Source organism: Corticium candelabrum, chromosome 4 (genome assembly GCF_963422355.1).
Source record: "Corticium candelabrum chromosome 4, ooCorCand1.1, whole genome shotgun sequence".
NCBI classification, from domain to species: Eukaryota; Metazoa; Porifera; class Homoscleromorpha; order Homosclerophorida; family Plakinidae; genus Corticium; species Corticium candelabrum.
Window position 1 is genome coordinate 765,001 of NC_085088.1, and position 16,384 is coordinate 781,384.

The 16,384-nt window shown below is 44.5% G+C and overlaps 2 protein-coding genes across 2 annotated transcripts in view; both read left to right on the plus strand.

The window, feature by feature from the left end:
- The window catches only part of LOC134179067 (hydrocephalus-inducing protein homolog), a 22,605-nt gene extending 8,396 nt beyond the window's left edge, over positions 1-14,209 (plus strand). The window contains exons 14-27 of the mRNA XM_062645970.1: positions 1-668; positions 727-969; positions 1,657-2,294; positions 2,360-4,075; positions 4,137-4,382; positions 4,466-4,570; positions 4,784-5,381; positions 5,546-5,748; positions 5,805-9,716; positions 9,788-9,923; positions 10,571-12,132; positions 12,228-12,498; positions 12,616-13,599; positions 13,718-14,209. The exon at positions 1-668 is cut by the window's left edge and continues 424 nt beyond it. Coding sequence (XP_062501954.1) covers positions 1-668; positions 727-969; positions 1,657-2,294; positions 2,360-4,075; positions 4,137-4,382; positions 4,466-4,570; positions 4,784-5,381; positions 5,546-5,748; positions 5,805-9,716; positions 9,788-9,923; positions 10,571-12,132; positions 12,228-12,498; positions 12,616-13,599; positions 13,718-14,209 — 11,774 coding nt within the window. The remainder of the gene's footprint in view (positions 669-726; positions 970-1,656; positions 2,295-2,359; positions 4,076-4,136; positions 4,383-4,465; positions 4,571-4,783; positions 5,382-5,545; positions 5,749-5,804; positions 9,717-9,787; positions 9,924-10,570; positions 12,133-12,227; positions 12,499-12,615; positions 13,600-13,717) is intronic.
- Positions 14,210-14,277: 68 nt separating this feature from the next.
- Positions 14,278-15,550, plus strand: LOC134179068 (ATP-dependent (S)-NAD(P)H-hydrate dehydratase-like). Its single transcript, XM_062645971.1, has 2 exons — positions 14,278-14,410; positions 14,504-15,550. Exons 1-2 carry the CDS (start codon positions 14,278-14,280, stop codon positions 15,469-15,471), a joined length of 1,101 nt encoding a protein of 366 aa, XP_062501955.1. The 3' UTR covers positions 15,472-15,550.
- The last annotated feature ends 834 nt before the right edge of the window (positions 15,551-16,384 follow it).

Genomic DNA, 16,384 nt, shown 5'->3' on the forward strand with positions numbered 1-16,384 from the left:
AGTTTGTGGATGAAGATGAAGATGAGAGTAGTGAGAGAGATGAAGGAATTGATTTGCGATCTGGTGATGAAGAAAGCCAACCTGATAGTGACACAGAGTCACAAATGGAGGAGATTCAGACAAAGGAGACTGAAGTGGCTGACGAAACTGAAGCAGCAGAAGAGGAGGAAGCTAATGCAGCAGCTTATGATACAGTAAACGAAACATCACCTGACCATTTCCAACCGTCTCCTGATGGATCTCAACATGTATCTGTAGGCTCGTTTTCTCAACAAGTTGAGGAGGAAAGGCCAGTCATCAAGCGTGATGATCCTACAATTGAGCAGATTTTTGATATTCTTCCACTTCATGGCATCATTGAGCCAGGTTTCACACACACATTTGAATTCACATTTTTTGGTCATCCCAACGTTGCAGAAGAAGTGATTGCTCGGTGTAATGTCGAGGAGGGTCCATACTATGATATTCGATTGTGTGGTCAAGCATCAGTAGTTCAGTATGAATTTGATTCTACGACAGTCGAATGTGGGAAACTCATATATGATGTACAAAATGAACAATTCATTACACTGACCAACACGGGCAGCGTGCCATTAGACTATTTCACTCTTGATGTGGCTTCAAACGATGAGATCAACATAGACAAAGTTTTAGTTAGTCCTGCAAGTGTAAGTGTTCAACACAGAGCTGGTTGTTGGGGTGATTGATTGTATGTGTACATTGCAGGGTCATGTTAACCCGGGCACTTCGTGCCAGCTAGGAATCCGTTTTATTCCTGGCATTCCCAAACTCTTTGCAAAGTCATTTCAAGTCCAAGTGGCACATTTTGAGCCACTTACCATTACTGTTCGAGGTGAAGGCGTGTTTCCTCACATTCGAATGGATCTACCTCGAACTGATGATGCTGACAGCAAAAGAGCCACCTTCAAGCAACAAGCAGAAGAGATCGTGAAGATGCGACACAAAAATGTAAGATAAGCAGCATATGATGTGTATACATGCATAAGATACACAGTATGTGATGTATACATGCTTGTTGTGGGACATTACATTGCTGGCAGTTCCTGCATCAAGCTCTGATTTTGCTTGCATTCATTAACCGGCAATGAAGCTTTGTTTACTGCCTCTTTGCAGTGGGCATTGAATAGAGCTATTGTGTGTGTGTGTGTGTGTGTGTGTGTGTGTGTGTGTGTGTGTGTGTGTGTGTGTGTGTGTGTGTGTGTGTGTGCGTGCGTGCATGTGTGTGTGCATGCAGAGTGTATGCGCAGGGTGTGAATGGGTGTGAGGATGTGGTTGTTTACATCTTCTGCATGTTACTGTAAACTTACTAATATTTGCTGCTGTTATTCTATTTTAGTCTCAGTGTATTGACACTGATATCAGGCCAGGTTTACCCAAGCTTGGAGGCATGCTAAACTGCCACAATCAATAATAGCATGGCACCTAACATTCACCAATTGCTTGCATAATTAATGTTTGTATGTGGTTTGTAATGTTATCTTAATTGGGGGGACTCCAAAGGAAATATGTCTAGTCTTCTCACTGACAAGTTGTAGTTAACTTCTAATCAACAGATTTACTGACTGACTTCACTTAATATGTTTTGACTGAACAGATAACTATTAATAGAATGTGGCTGATGTCGTTTGGCTTTAGGCTTTTGCACGGGAGAGACTGGAAAGTGAAGACAGAGAGATTCAAGCTGTTTTCGAGGCATCATCAGTGGATGAAGACACTAGAATATCTCCTTTTGAAATTATGGAAATTGAAAGTGAAATTGATCGTTTGATTGTGAGAGAATATGCTGTAAGCCACCGTCGAGGTCGAAAGCTGCATTGGTTTCAGCAAACATCAACGCGTAAAGTGCGACCTCGTTTACCAGACTACATTCTTGATTTTGGCCATATTATAGTGGGAGGCTCTGCTACCAAGGTAGTGCGCATTACCAACATTGGAAGCTTTCCTGTGTCGTTCACTCCAGACAAAACTGTTGATTTAAGTCATACTGGATTTGAAATCAGTTTGCGACCTGTCAAGCAGCTACCTGGGGCACCAACGTTTGAATCAGAAGAATTTTTTGTGAAGTTCAGCACAAAGACGACTGATCCATTAGGATCTGTTGCAGCTTATATCCCAATTATGGTATTTGGTGGTCCATCGTTAGGACTTCAGTTGAAAGCCAACAGAACAATGCCCGACATGTGCCTCTCAGCTGAGACGATTGAATTTGGTGAAGTTGATGTGGGTGAATGCATGATTGTAACAATGCAGCTGCACAACAACAAAGATGTTGAGTAAGGTTAATTCACACAAAGATGATGCCAATGCATTCACATTTTTGCTGTTTTGTGTTTTGCAGTTGTGAGTGGAATGCAGTCTTTCCTCAGTCAGCAAGCAAGAACAGAGTTGATCGTTTCTTACCGTTACATCTTAAACGCAAACTGAAGGAAAAACCTAAACCAAAGCATTTTGAACTTATTCCAAGCAATGGCTGTCTTCATCCTGGTGAAAGAGCATATATACAAGCAAAGTTTACTCCAGTAGAAGAAGTGTTCTACTCTCAGAAGATGATATTTAAGATCAACCAGAGTTCATGTCGTTACACAGTGTCACTGAGTGGTAGTGGTCGTGAACCGTACGTTAAATTCAGCACATCGCTGCTTGAGTTTGGCCCCATATTGCCACACTGTGTAGGGCAGGAGTTAGAGGTGACTGTCAGCAATCCAACACATGTACCTATTGAAATATATTCAGTTGATTTTGACAAGCGCTACAGACACGAAGAAGAAGTTTTGCGTTTGATGAAAGGTTACGACTCATGCAATACTCTTTTACTGCCCCCTCGAGCCGCTGGGGACAGGTTACCAGAAGAGTTGCTGCAAGACTATGCGCAGCACATGACATCTCCAAGAGGAGATCATTCCGTTGTACTTGAACTAGAAGAAGAAACAATGAAATCTGACCAGAGAAGTAGTGCTGGCAGTGTTGGCTGGCGAGGTCCAACTGCAGGAGAAGCAATCGAATTGGCTCTTGGAGAGACCGCTGCAGGAGTTGGAGAACTAGAATTAACACCCGTCACTCGTGCTATTGCTCGGTATCTAGGCATTGACTTATCTGTATCTGGACAAGTAGCAATGAGAAGAAGAGGAATATCAATCATCGTACATGGTCCTCCGCTTTCGGGCAAGACTACACAGGCTGCAGCTTTGTCTAAAAAGTTTGGGGCAGCTTTGCTGACAGTTGATTGCGTGTTGGCTGAAGCTGTAAGACTTGGATCAACTACTGCAGCAATTCAGGCACGTGAGAAATGCCGTGAATCTTCCATGCAACTTCGTGGGGAAGCTGGCTCTTCTGTAACTGGAAATGAAGCACTTTCTAGCAGCTTGACTGGTGACAAGCTTGAAGCTTTAAAATCACGGAAAGGTTCTGTTGTGTCTACGAAAGCTCCAAGTCAGCTGCAAGGTGAGCAGTTGCCTAAGGAAGCTGCAGCTGTCAGCGGAAGCTCAACAGAATCAAGAGCAAGTGGTCATCCACCTGATAATACTACCTCAACTGAGATGGATCCTACTCTGACTGATACCAGGCAGTATGAGAATGAGATTGATTTGCCTCCTACTCTACTTCCTGAGGAATTAGTGGCAGACATTTTGGATTATCGTTTGCAGCAGTCTGATTGTTTTTATGGTGTTGTATTTGACGGGCTGGATTCGAAATACACATCCAGTCCTGTTGCAACTGCCAGTACCATCTTGCGTGCATTTAACAATCGCAAATGGATTTTCTTTGTCAATGTGGGACTTGAACGTATGCAAATCATGGAAAGAGAGGCAAGAAGAAAAGCTGCTGCAGAAAAGGAAAAGAGCAATCATATCGATGAAGGGGACGAAGAGGTGGCTGAGCTATCTGAAGGAGAGTATGAATCCTTGCCACAGGAACAGCAAGAAGAGTACGATAGGAAGAAACTGCTGATAAGGAAGAAACGAATGAAAGAAAAGGCTGAGAAGGCAGAGAGAGAAAGGAAGGAACAGGAACTACTCCAAGCTCTCTTAGAAGAGAAACGACTAGAAGAAGAACGGTTATTCAATACATTAATTAGCAGACTAATGAAAGTGTTGTATTGTATTACTTTGATGTAGTTTGACAAAAAGAGGACGTAAAGGAAAGAAAGATAAAGACAAGGACAGAGAGACTAGGCTGACTGTCACCAGCAAAATTTCGCCATCAGTGAGCGCTGAGCGTATTGCCGCAAGTAAATTGTCTGAAGTAGTGGTGAAATCAAGACCACCTTCTGGTAAACTGACAGCCACCAATTTGAACGTCATGTTGGAAAGATCTGAATCACAAGGCAGCAGCGGAGATGAAACTCAACAAGGCCAGAAACGGTCAGTCGAGTAGATTTTGATAAATTCTAATGTACAATAGTGTACAGGTGACCCGTACAAATAAATGTCCGTTTGACCAACAGGGGAAAGAAATCAATGGCTCGAAAACTTCCTTCTGTTTCATCACTTGTTGGATTTGGAGACGGAAAGCCTGCAGAGGCGGACTCTTTTGCTGACCTCGCAAAATGGTAATCAATGAAAGTTTTGCAACAAACGTGTTAAATATACATCATGCATACATGGTCCACATCAAACTTGTTAATTAAGATATTTCATGCACTTGCGTTTATATACAGTGATACAGTGTTGGCATAACCAACGAGTATTGACATTTATATTAGAATGCTCACAAACTTGACTGTAAACAATTTTCTTGCGTTGATATGTGTTTTGTTTCTCAGTTATTCAGAGTATGAAACAAATTGGAAGCTAATTTTTCCTTTGTTGGAGCAATGGGATAGAACAACTGGCACCGTTTACAAACTGGCGCCTCAAGCTCTCTCTAGTCTCTCAGATAACGAAAATCAAGAGTCTCATAAACAGACTCATCTGCCAGCTCAAAGTCAGTCAAAACGAAAGAGCCGCAAAGAAACCACACCGAAAGATGTGCCTCCACCAGCTTCTGCTACTGATTCTCTCTTTGTCGATTCACCTCTCGCAAAAGGTTTGGAGATTAAGATTGAAGAGAACAAAGAAGGAATCGGCGTTCCGTTGGTGCAAGTCAACGGAAATCAAGAAGAGACGATTGTTACAGAAGCGATCATTGCAGGAGGGTTGCCATCACAGCCTGAAATATTAGATGGTATGGGCATTGGCCCGAGTGGACCTCCTTTACCACCACCAACGAAATTTACTGTTATACATTATCCTGCTGACAGAAGTCCAGCAGTCGGATCGACTCACTACACGTTTGTCAGCACTTCGGCAGATGATCCAAACATTGCAGAAGAAGAAAAATCAAAATCGGAATTAGAATCTGAATCACAGCAGTTTAACAGGGTGAGATCTTGTTATCTGTTGATCTATTATCTCCATGCCAATCTACCTATCTGCCTGTCTTGTTTGCATGTCTTTGTGTAGTAACCTCTTTTCTAATGTCTGTGCTTTCTAGCTGTTTGTCTGTGATAACATGCATGATGATGAACTGTATTCATTAATTTTAGGAGTTGACTAGTTTGAGAGAATCCAAGAAGTCTGCATCAACGCGCTCTAGTGCTGACGACGACCGTTCAACGCGCGCTTCTAAACGTCCAACGGCATCTTCAAAGCAAAGTGCTTTAAAGAAGACGGCAAAAGTTGCAGCTGCAGCCGCAGTGGTAGCGACGCCTCCATTGTCTGCTCTATCAAAAGATATCAGCCAACCATTGTGAGTTATAATGCTTTTTTTGAATGGCAACTTAATGTGAAATAAGTATTTCATAGATCTCCTCAAGAAGCTCATACTTCTCAAAGTTTTCTTCTCACCACATTTCGTTGGGTCATTCCCGCCAGCGGATCTGTCAATTTGCGACTTCGCTTTCATTCGAACGAGCTAGGACAGTTCGATCAAACTCTAAATTTTGAGTTGCTGGGAACAAAACGAAAGTATGAGCTCTATTGTCGTGGTCTGTGTGCTTTCCCACAGATCAGCAGAGAACCTAGAATTGTCTTTCCGCACCGCAAAACAACAAAGAAGGAGGACGAGATTGTTCACAAGAAATACGTTATGGATACTGAAACGCTGGAGTTTGGTCCTCTTTTGCTGTGCACAAAACCTAAAGATAAACTGAAAGCGGAAAAAGATCCGCGACATACAGAAAACTTGGAAGTATTGACAATCCACAACAATTCTCCTCAAGATTGTGAAGTGAAGTTCTGTTTGAAGAATGATGCAAGAGGAGAAGCCTTCAGTCTGCATCCGTTAGAAGTGCAGTTAAAATCAGGAGAGTCTCAATTACTGCGCGTTTGGGCAGTTCCACGCTCTGAAACGCGGTTTGAAGATACCATTGTATGCTGTATAAAGGACAATCCAGAACCGGTTCTGTTCAAGGTGGCTTGTACTGGCGTCATACCTAGACTTGAGCCAGATAGAAGAGAATTAAAGTTTGATAAGATGGTTCTGCTCAGGAAAAACACTCAGATGTTATATTTACGAAACCCATGTTTGTTACCTGTAGCTTGGTCTCTCAATGGGCTCGACCTTCTAGGTGATGATTTCTCGTTTTCTCATGAATACGGAGTCATTGAGCCTTTGTCAGAAGTCGCCTTACAAGTGGATTTCCGAGCTGCTAAACAGATAATCGTCAACAAGAAGTCTGTTCGCGTTGACGTGTCTGATGTCGATCACAAATTGGGAACGATTGAAACCTTCGTTATTCATGTCTATGCCGAGGCGTACGATGTGGCAGTCGAGCTGTGTTTTGCAAAAGGAACTGAAGGTGGATTGGACTTTGGTTGCGTACGAGTGTTTGATGATCAAAAGCATCAGCAGGTTGTACTGAGAACAAGGACCCGTTATGATATCGCATACAGTTTTGAATATGACACAGCAAATACGTCACTGTCTCTGTCCGAGTTGTCATCTATGTTTCCTGTCAAGCCTATCAGCGGTAAACTGATGGTTGCAGACAAGAATCAGACCGTGCAGGTTGACTTCAAGCCGCTGACGCACAAGGAAGTCTCTCTCAAAGACGCCAGTGTTCTCAAGTGCAACATCATTGCTGTAACGAGAATCAGAGAGAAAGAACACGTTAACCAAAAGAGTGGCGTTCCCTTTGAACCAAAAGTAGATTTAGACAAAGGAGGCGAGGTGATCGCCATCATTCCCGTCAAAGTGACGGCAAAGTCTGTATTCAGCAAATATTTAATCCATCCTTTGCACGACATCAACTTTGGCGCTTTGGTGATAGGAGCTCGAAAACAGAGGCAATTGACTATTGAAAACAAGGGAGAGTTTGAGTTCCGCTATACAATATTGAGAATGTCTGTGGTGCAAGGGAAACAATATAAAGGATCACAAATGATGAAGAGGGCGAGGTCTCGAGATGGCTCGGGACGGTCGTCACAGATTCGAATGCCCAAACGAGCGGGAGACAACTCGAGGCAAGACGCTGCAGGTCAGCAACGTGTTCTGCTCAACATGTTTTCTATCTATCCTGCAACCGGTATCGTTCAGCCTGGCAACGTACAAACTGTTAATATCGATTGCATTGCTGAAAGTCCGTGTAAGTCGGAAGAATTGATGGCTATCGACATTTCAGATCGTAATCCTAAAGATCAGCCCGATGGTATCAGCTACAAGCTGATGGCCGAGTCTTGCATTCCCGCCATTAATATCACCGACTTTGCGTCTATATTTGAAGAGCATCGTGTTGTCGGCCATCTCGGTGTGTTTGGCCGTCAGAGTTTATCCAGTTTCCGTAATAGTGGTGTGTTCAGTGAAGATGAGAGAAAATTCTATTTTAGTACAGTTACGGTAGGACACAAGACGAAGGCTCGCTTTAAGATCTCTAATCCTTGCAAGATACCGTGTGACGTCGCCCTGTCAGTGAAAGGTCTGCAACATAAATCGAGATTGGCAGAGATCTTTGATATCGAACCGACGAAAGGTAATATTTCACCTCACAGTCACGTCTTCGCTACTGTCACATTTAGCCCACCTGCCATGCAATCATATTCGGCACAATTTGAAGCATTGCTCGAAGGACCGTTATCGGGAGCGGCCGCTCGAACTCGAAGTTTATCATTTGAAATATCTGGTGAGGGAAACTTGCCTCACATTACCGTATTACAACCGGCAATAAGAAACAAGAAGAACGTCCCGCTACTCATTTTCAAACGCCTTTTATTGGGACACACTCACGCTTTACCTCTTGTGCTCAAGAACGACGGTAATATTCCCGCTACTGTCATCATCGAGACATCACATACGGACGAAGTATTTCGTGTACGACGCGACGTGAAGGACGACGACGAAGACGACAGTGACGAAATGTCGTCTCAAAACAATACAATAACGACTCGTGTCGATGTCAACGAGACGGTCTCGTTCAGTGTGCACTTTCGACCGCGAGCAGTGAAAGACTACCGCACGGAATTAAGGCTCTTAGTCGTCGATAATCAGTTTGAAAACATGTCCGTCTATTTAGTAGGCGAAGGTTATCAAGACGAGATAACTATAGACGAAATATCGTGTCAACCATCTATAGCAGAAGAAAAGGCAGCGGGCGTTATATCAGACGACGTCATCGCTGCTTATAGCAATGACTTGCGTTTTGGAGAATGTTTCATCGGAGACACGCGTCAGCTTTCGTTCTGCATTACCAACAGATCTTCAGACGCCGTGCGTTTTCAATGGCCTTCTCATGACGACATCACGTTTGTGCCTTCCTGTGGACACATTCATCCACGCCGCAAGAAAATCATCTTGGCGACGTTCAAAGCGACAGAGCCCAAGTTACTCGACTCGACGCCCGTCAACTGCACCGTGTGCAAGATCGTCTACAACGAGCCTCTGTCGAAGATTGCAGACTGGGATGATAGGATGTTGAGCGTCAAGTGGTTACCCCTTAGAACGTTAATGTCACCTCCGGGAGCCGTGCAAGAGCCTTCTTCAGAGCCACAGGTATCACCATCCGAGCTGACTACGTCTCCTCACGCCAGACCTTCGACTACGGCTCTTCCGACACGAAGAAAGGTGATCGAAACCGAACAGGAACCGCAACATACAACAGTCGACGACACAACAAGAGAACTGGAGATGAAAGCGAGCGGCATCGCCGACTATTCTCAATTCACTTGCGACACGACAACAGTTCGTTTCCGAGACACATACATGTTTCAAACCCGAGCCTACAGCTTCACTCTAACAAACAGTGGCAGCGTCCGCCTGCTCTATAACTGGACCGTCCTCACACAAGACGACGAGCTCGAGCTGACCAGTCGTCCCGGCACGGCACTCGGATTTCGCTCGATTGAAGTGAACGATGCCGGTAGTTTCGTGAGTGAAGGCGGCGACATCATGCCGTTCAGTGTAGAGCCAACACGCGGTACGATAGCCGTCGGAGAGTCACTCACGGTCACGGTTCGATACAGTCCATTAGAAGCTGGAGATGCCGAGTATCACATGAAATGTAATATCAGCAATTTGCGTCCGAACGCAGAGCCTCCGGTTATCAGACTTCTCGGTCGTAGTCTATTGCCTTATTGTCATTTCGAGTTGGAGAATTCGGATTACTTGACAGGAGGGAGGAGAAATCCTGATTTACGGGTACCGGGAGGACGGGGATCATCCGTCGATCCAACCACGAGAGTTATAGAGTTTGTCTCGTGTGGAGTCGGGGTCAAGATAACCAAGTAAGTTATTATATATAATATGTCTCGTGATTATTGTCAATGAAATTTTTATGATGTGGATGTCTTTATAGACGTTTCCACATCGTGAATCCTACGAATGGAGGATATGAATTTGTGTGGGAGTGCATGTCTTCTGACGGTCAGATGACCGATCAACTACGTTGTCTGACTCCCCGTGGTCACGTTGCAGCCGGAAAAAAAGCTGAGGTGATTACATACAACGCAATTTAGCAACTACGTTATTTGTTTATTTATTTATTTGTTTATTTATTTATTTGTTTATTTATTTATTTATTTTGTTATTTTATTTCATTATTTATTTATTTGTTTATTTTTTTATTTATTTATTTGTTTATTTGTTTATTTGTTTATTTTTATTTATTTTGTTATTTTATTATTTATTTATTTGTTTATTTATTTATTTTATTATTTATTTATTTATTTTATTATTTATTTATTTATTTTATTATTTATTTATTTGTTTATTTGTTTATTTATTTATTTATTATTTATTTATTTATTTTATTATTTATTTATTTTCTTGTTTATTGATTTTCTTATTTATTTATTTATTTTCTTATTTATTTATTTTATTATTTATTTATTTATTTTCTTATTTATTTACTTTATTCTTTATTTTATTATTTATTTATTTATTTTCTTATTTATTTACTTTATTCTTTATTTTATTATTTATTTATTTATTTATTTATTTATTTATTTTATTATTTATTTACTTTATTCTTTATTTTATTATTTATTTATTTATTTATTTATTTATTTATTTTATTATTTATTTATTTGTATGTATGTTTTGTTGATATTGTGTATAACTTGTTTTGTACTGTTTGTAGATTGTATTTGAATTTGTTTCGAAATCGCTCGAAACGTGGGAGTCTCTGTGGCGATTTTCTATTGCACGTCTCAACACGTCCGTTTCTTTCCTGTTGGTCGGACACACAACCGAACCGGCCGTAAGCCTCGATCGTTCCAGCGTAAACTTTCGTTCCATGTTAGTACGCCACACGTCTCGCGACGTCGTCCATCTCATCAACAACGAATCGTCGCCTTTTCACTTTTCGATGGATCCGACAAGTTGCCGTGCAGACGAGCACTCGGCTCGGCTATCGGTCGATCCAATGTCGGGCACGATCGCGCCACACTCACAACTTGCCGTCAACATTACCTTTACTCCTCTCCTAGAGCAAGAATACAACTTTAATGTCCAGTGTCGTGTCCGACGTAAAGCGACTCCTCTCACCGTCAACGTGAAGGCAGAAGGGTACGCTATTCACGCCTCGATCGTACACGACGACGTCGGACGATCACAGAAGCAAATGACGACGGGAACGGCGGAGAACGTCATTGACTTCGACGCGGTCCAGATCAACGAGCGCTGCGTACGTCAGGTCTCGATCATCAATTCCGGTCGCTTTGCCTTTGATTATCGATGGCAATTGAACGAGAAATGCCAACGAAGTGGCGGCGCGGAGGAATCGAGTCTCGTCGCCGTCAAACCGTCGTCGGGTACTGTGGCGTGTAGTAGTCGAGTTCGATGCGAGATTTCCGTGTGTCCTCCGAAGAAGATGGATCTGTCTGTGTGCCAGCTCGTGTGCAAGATACTCAACGGTCCGTCGTTTCCTGTACGACTTCGCGGCGAGGGTAAAATACCGTCACTCGAGCTCTCGTTCACGACTCATCGGTTCGGCCCTTGCTTTCTCGGTACGCAGCAACAACACAAGGCAACTCTAGAGATGACCAACAACGAAAAGAGAGACATCAGTCTCCATTGTCTCTACTCGAGTTCCTCACATCTCGAAGTTCAGTTCCAACCTTGCGTGCTGGCGAGCGGAGGAAAAGCCACCGCGGCGTTGGTGTTTCATCCTCAGCATGTGTGCAAGTACCGGGACGTCGTACAGTTCGAGGTGAACGGATTGTCGCGCGTCGATGTCGAAGTATTGGGTGAAGGAATCGCAATGAATGTGGAGGTCGTCAAGCCGGCGCACAGGCAACTTCACTTCGGAGCGTTGCGAGTCGGACAGAGCAAGAGCCAGACCGTCGAGTTGGTGAACAAGAGCGTGCGAGACGTCACGTTTTCTCTCTCGGTCGTCGCCACTTCCGACGGTGCATCCGACGCCATTACGGTCACACCACAGTCGGAGATGACGCTCAAAGCGCTGACCGGCTCGAGCAGAGTAACCGTGGTGTTCAATCCGAGAAAGCGAATGAAATCGTTCGCACAAGAGATGGCGCTCGAAGCGGCCGGTCTGTCACAGCGTCTCTTCATTGTGACCGGTAGTTGTCACGACGTCGAGTTTTCTCTCGATTCCGATCACATTCCGTTCGGTGCGGTCGTCGTCGGAAGCAGGAGCGTGCGGAAACTAATCATGAACAATGTGGGCGACATCGGAGCAAAGTGAGTCAAGCATATCACTCGATATCGAGACGCGACCACATTGAGTAACAGCATTACCATGTGTCTGCGACTGTATTATCGTGTTTCTATTTTAGTTTTTCTTGGCATGCTGACACGTTGGGAGCCGATTTCTCGATTAGTCCGCTCGAGGGGTACCTGGCGCCGGCAATGGAGGCGTCGTTTGACATAACATTTCATCCTAAGGATGTCAATCAAGACGTGAGGAAAGATCAGGTACCGTGCAGGCTGTGGATAGTGGAGAAGAAGAAGGAAGGCAAGAGTGAGAAAGAGGTCATCACTCAATGCAATCCTCTACACATCACATTGACCGGAATGGCCATCGGTCAACAACAGATTAAAGAACATGTATATATATATATGTATCTATCTATCTATCTATCTATATATCTATAGATCTATAGACTGCCTGTCGTCGCATTTCAGTGCACTGCATGTGTTGAGTGTTTGCCTCTTGTGTTTCAGGTGATTCAGTTCAGTACGCATGTTCGCATGAAGGACACTCGCTCGATTGCGCTCACTAATCGATCCCACCAGTCGTGGAATAACATCCAGCCAGTCATCGACGGTGAATACTGGAGCGGCGCCGACTCGGCGACCGTCGATCCGGGCGCTACACATCAATACGAGCTCACATACCGTCCACTAGTGATGACGACCGAACATAGAAAGCACCAGGGATCCATCTTCTTTCCTCTACCGGAAGGATCCGGTCTGTATTACGTTCTGCTCGGTCACGCCGATCCTCCGAAACCGTCGGGCAACATATCACGCGAAGTGCCGTGCAAAACGGCGTACACACACTTGCTGACCGTCACCAACTGGTTGAAGCAACCGCAACGCTTTCACGCCACGATCGAGATACTCAAACCGGACAGGCCCGATCCTACGACGACTCTAAAAGGACTCGACTACATCGACGTGCCCGCGAAGGCAAAGAAGGAATACAAACTTCATTTCTACTCGCACAAGGAAGGATCCATCAATGCGAGAGTGACGTTCAAGAACGAACAGACGGGAGAGTTTGCTTACTACTTCGTTGCCTTTAAATCGACGCCACCCGAAGTCGTGTGCGCTATACCGCTCACCACACCGGCCAGGCAAATGATCTCTCGTCAAGTGACGCTCAAGAATCCACTCGCCACGGCCGTCACGTTTACAACAAGCTGCAACGTGCCGGACATCAGTCTACCGCCCAACTTCACCATTCCGCCTAACTCCGAAGGAGCGTTCACGTTCGAGTACATGCCAATCAAAGTCGGTGAGATAACGGGTCGTCTGTCTCTAACCAGCAGCGAGTTGGGTCTCTACCAATACGATCTCGTTCTATCAGCGACTCAACCGGCTCCAGAGCGACCGGTACATTTTACTACGAGTCTCGGACTGAGCCAGACACAAGCGTGTCGAATCGTCGTGTTCGCCAGACAAAAGTCCGACTTCGCATGCAAAGTGAGTCTCGACCGAATAATTATCTGTCCTGTCTAGAGCCTCTCGTCTAGATTTTAATAAACATATAAATTACTTAATATTATTAATTCGCTTCTTTTCTATTTCTTTCGTTTTGCAGGTGGACAACGCGGATTTCCACGTAGAGAGAACCATCAACTCGACGGCTGCCTCGGCGGGTGGCAGTGATTTGGGAATCGAGGTCACGTACGAGCCTGCAAGACTTGGAGACAGCAAAGCCACCCTCACCGTCTCGTCGCCGTCTGCTGGAGACTACTTCATCCCATTATTCGGTCACTGTGTGGTGCCTAAGCCACAGGGACCTTTCACAATCAAAGCAGGCTCCAGCTACCAAATTCCGTTCAAGAATGTCTTCTCGAAAACGGCCACGTTCGCCTACACGTTGGACAGTCCGGTCTTTTCCGTCAAGTTTAACGAGACGATTAAATGCAAGAAGACTCACAATTTGATCGTTAGCTATGAGCCACACGAGGAGACAAGCAAGAGCGCACCGACTATGGCCAAGTTGGTGGTGACATGCTCGCGGAGTGCAGTGAGTGGAGTGCCCAACATTCAATGGACGTACTATCTCAAAGGAATTATTCCGTATTGATTTATGTCGTACGTTAGGATATAAACGGATGTAGTCAGAACTGGTTTGCGGGTTTAAATGTAGACGGTATGACTTGCTGCCTTTATTTGACATCCGGGACACGCCGCGTTAGGTTGCCTGGTTTCGCCTGTCTGCTTCGCTCGTGTTTGAGGTGCGAGATCAATGTCAACGTCTATTGCTCGTTACCTGTCTATCTCATAGGTAAAAACCCAGCCACACTTTAGACATACCTCACTTCCATCTTGCCCTGCACACAACACATCTCTGCTATGGCTCGGATGTCTGTCTGTGTAGAACAACAACATCAAGACCTAGAGCAGCAACCGATGGCCACAGCAGGAAGGGATGCAGAGATGCTGAGACAGATGGTCCGTTCCTTGATTCCGCCGCTGTGTAAGAGCATGCACAAGGGCCAGGCCGGTCGCATTGGAGTCGTGGGTGGCTGCAAAGAATACACAGGAGCGCCATACTATGCAGCCATATCAGCGTTGAAACTCGGCGCTGATTTGTCGTACGTCTTCTCCAGCGAGAAGGCTGCAAGCGTCATCAAGTCGTACAGTCCCGAGTTGATTGTCGTGCCTCTACTCGACTCGGTCGAGCATGTAGAGCGAGAGATGGAATCGTGGGTCGAACGACTCCACTGTCTGGTCGTCGGCCCCGGGCTCGGTCGAGACCCTAATATGCTGGCTGCAAGTGAAAGGATTATACAAATTGCTAAACAGCACAACAAACCTCTAGTGATCGATGCAGATGGTTTATACCTTATTGGGCGGTCGCTCGATATCATACGAGGATATGAGAATGCCATCCTGACACCCAATGCTGCCGAGTTTCATCGTCTGTACAATGCGGCTTTCCATTGTGCTCCAAACGTTACTCATCTCGTTGCATCAGTTCAGCAGCTTAGTCGAGAGCTTGGCAATGTGTCTGTTGTACACAAAGGGGAACACGATGTTTTATCGAATGGAACGGCAGTTTTGGTTTGCTCCGAAGAAGGCAGTCTACGACGCTGTGGTGGTCAAGGAGACGTCCTTGCTGGCTGTCTGGGCACGTTTGCCTATTGGTCGAACATCTACCACAGCTCAAAACCACAAATGATGAATACACTGGTAAATGAATACGGACCGATGCTCACTGCAGGCTATGCCGCATGCACGGTGACACGAGCTTGTAGCAAGTTGGCGTACTTGAAACGAGGTCGATCGATGACCGGTCCTAATTTAGTGGAGGAGATTCAACGAGCTTATGATGGACTTATTTGATTTCTACTAATTTATTTCTAGACACCACTAATTGCGTTTATTGCTTTGCAATTGGTTGCCTGGGTAATAGACGTAACTCTATCACGTTGCTAGCGCGCGTTAAAGTAATCATAGACAGTATTTTTCACAAAACGGTAATTTAATGTCTCCTACACTGTGGTCATTTCATATTGTAATGTCTGTGTTAGTCATTTCAATGAAGAAAGATCATCAGAGTCTTCCTCAATCACATCTTGCAAGGTTTTTCTTCCTCTGGTATCCATGAACTGTACGTTTCCCATATCAATCATTCCAACAATCGCTGCTTTCAACTGTTCTTCTTTCTCCCATCACCAACATACCGTCTTGTCTCACCTTCCTGACATTTTCTAAAAAATCACCTTTCCACAACGCACATGGCTTCTTGAACAATTAAGCCGCTGACTTCTAATCAAGAAATGATTCAGTCCACAAAACAGTCTCAAAAGATGTCTTTCTGACTTCTACATTACTTTAGCTCCTTTCTGCTGCATACGTGCATGTTTACCTCTATCTCACTACCTGAAGTTTAATTTCCAATTCCTCTAACTGAGATTTGGACATTTCTGAAGCTCCACAATTGAGGTAGCTATAGGAGTCTATCTAAAGTCAGTTCCGGCCATTTCGCACAACAGTCTCTCTCTCTCTCTCTCACACACACACACACATACACACACACACACACACACACACACACACACACACACACACACACACACACACACTTACATCTCTCATTCCACAAACCAATTGTTTATCTTTAATCAATGACTCACCCAGACTTCCAAATTCACAATCTTTTCAAGAATTCTCAGTTCTATCACATATTCATCTATGGTTTCCCTGCCTGCTGGCTTCTTGAAAACCCAATGTCACTCATACTAAATAGGAATCA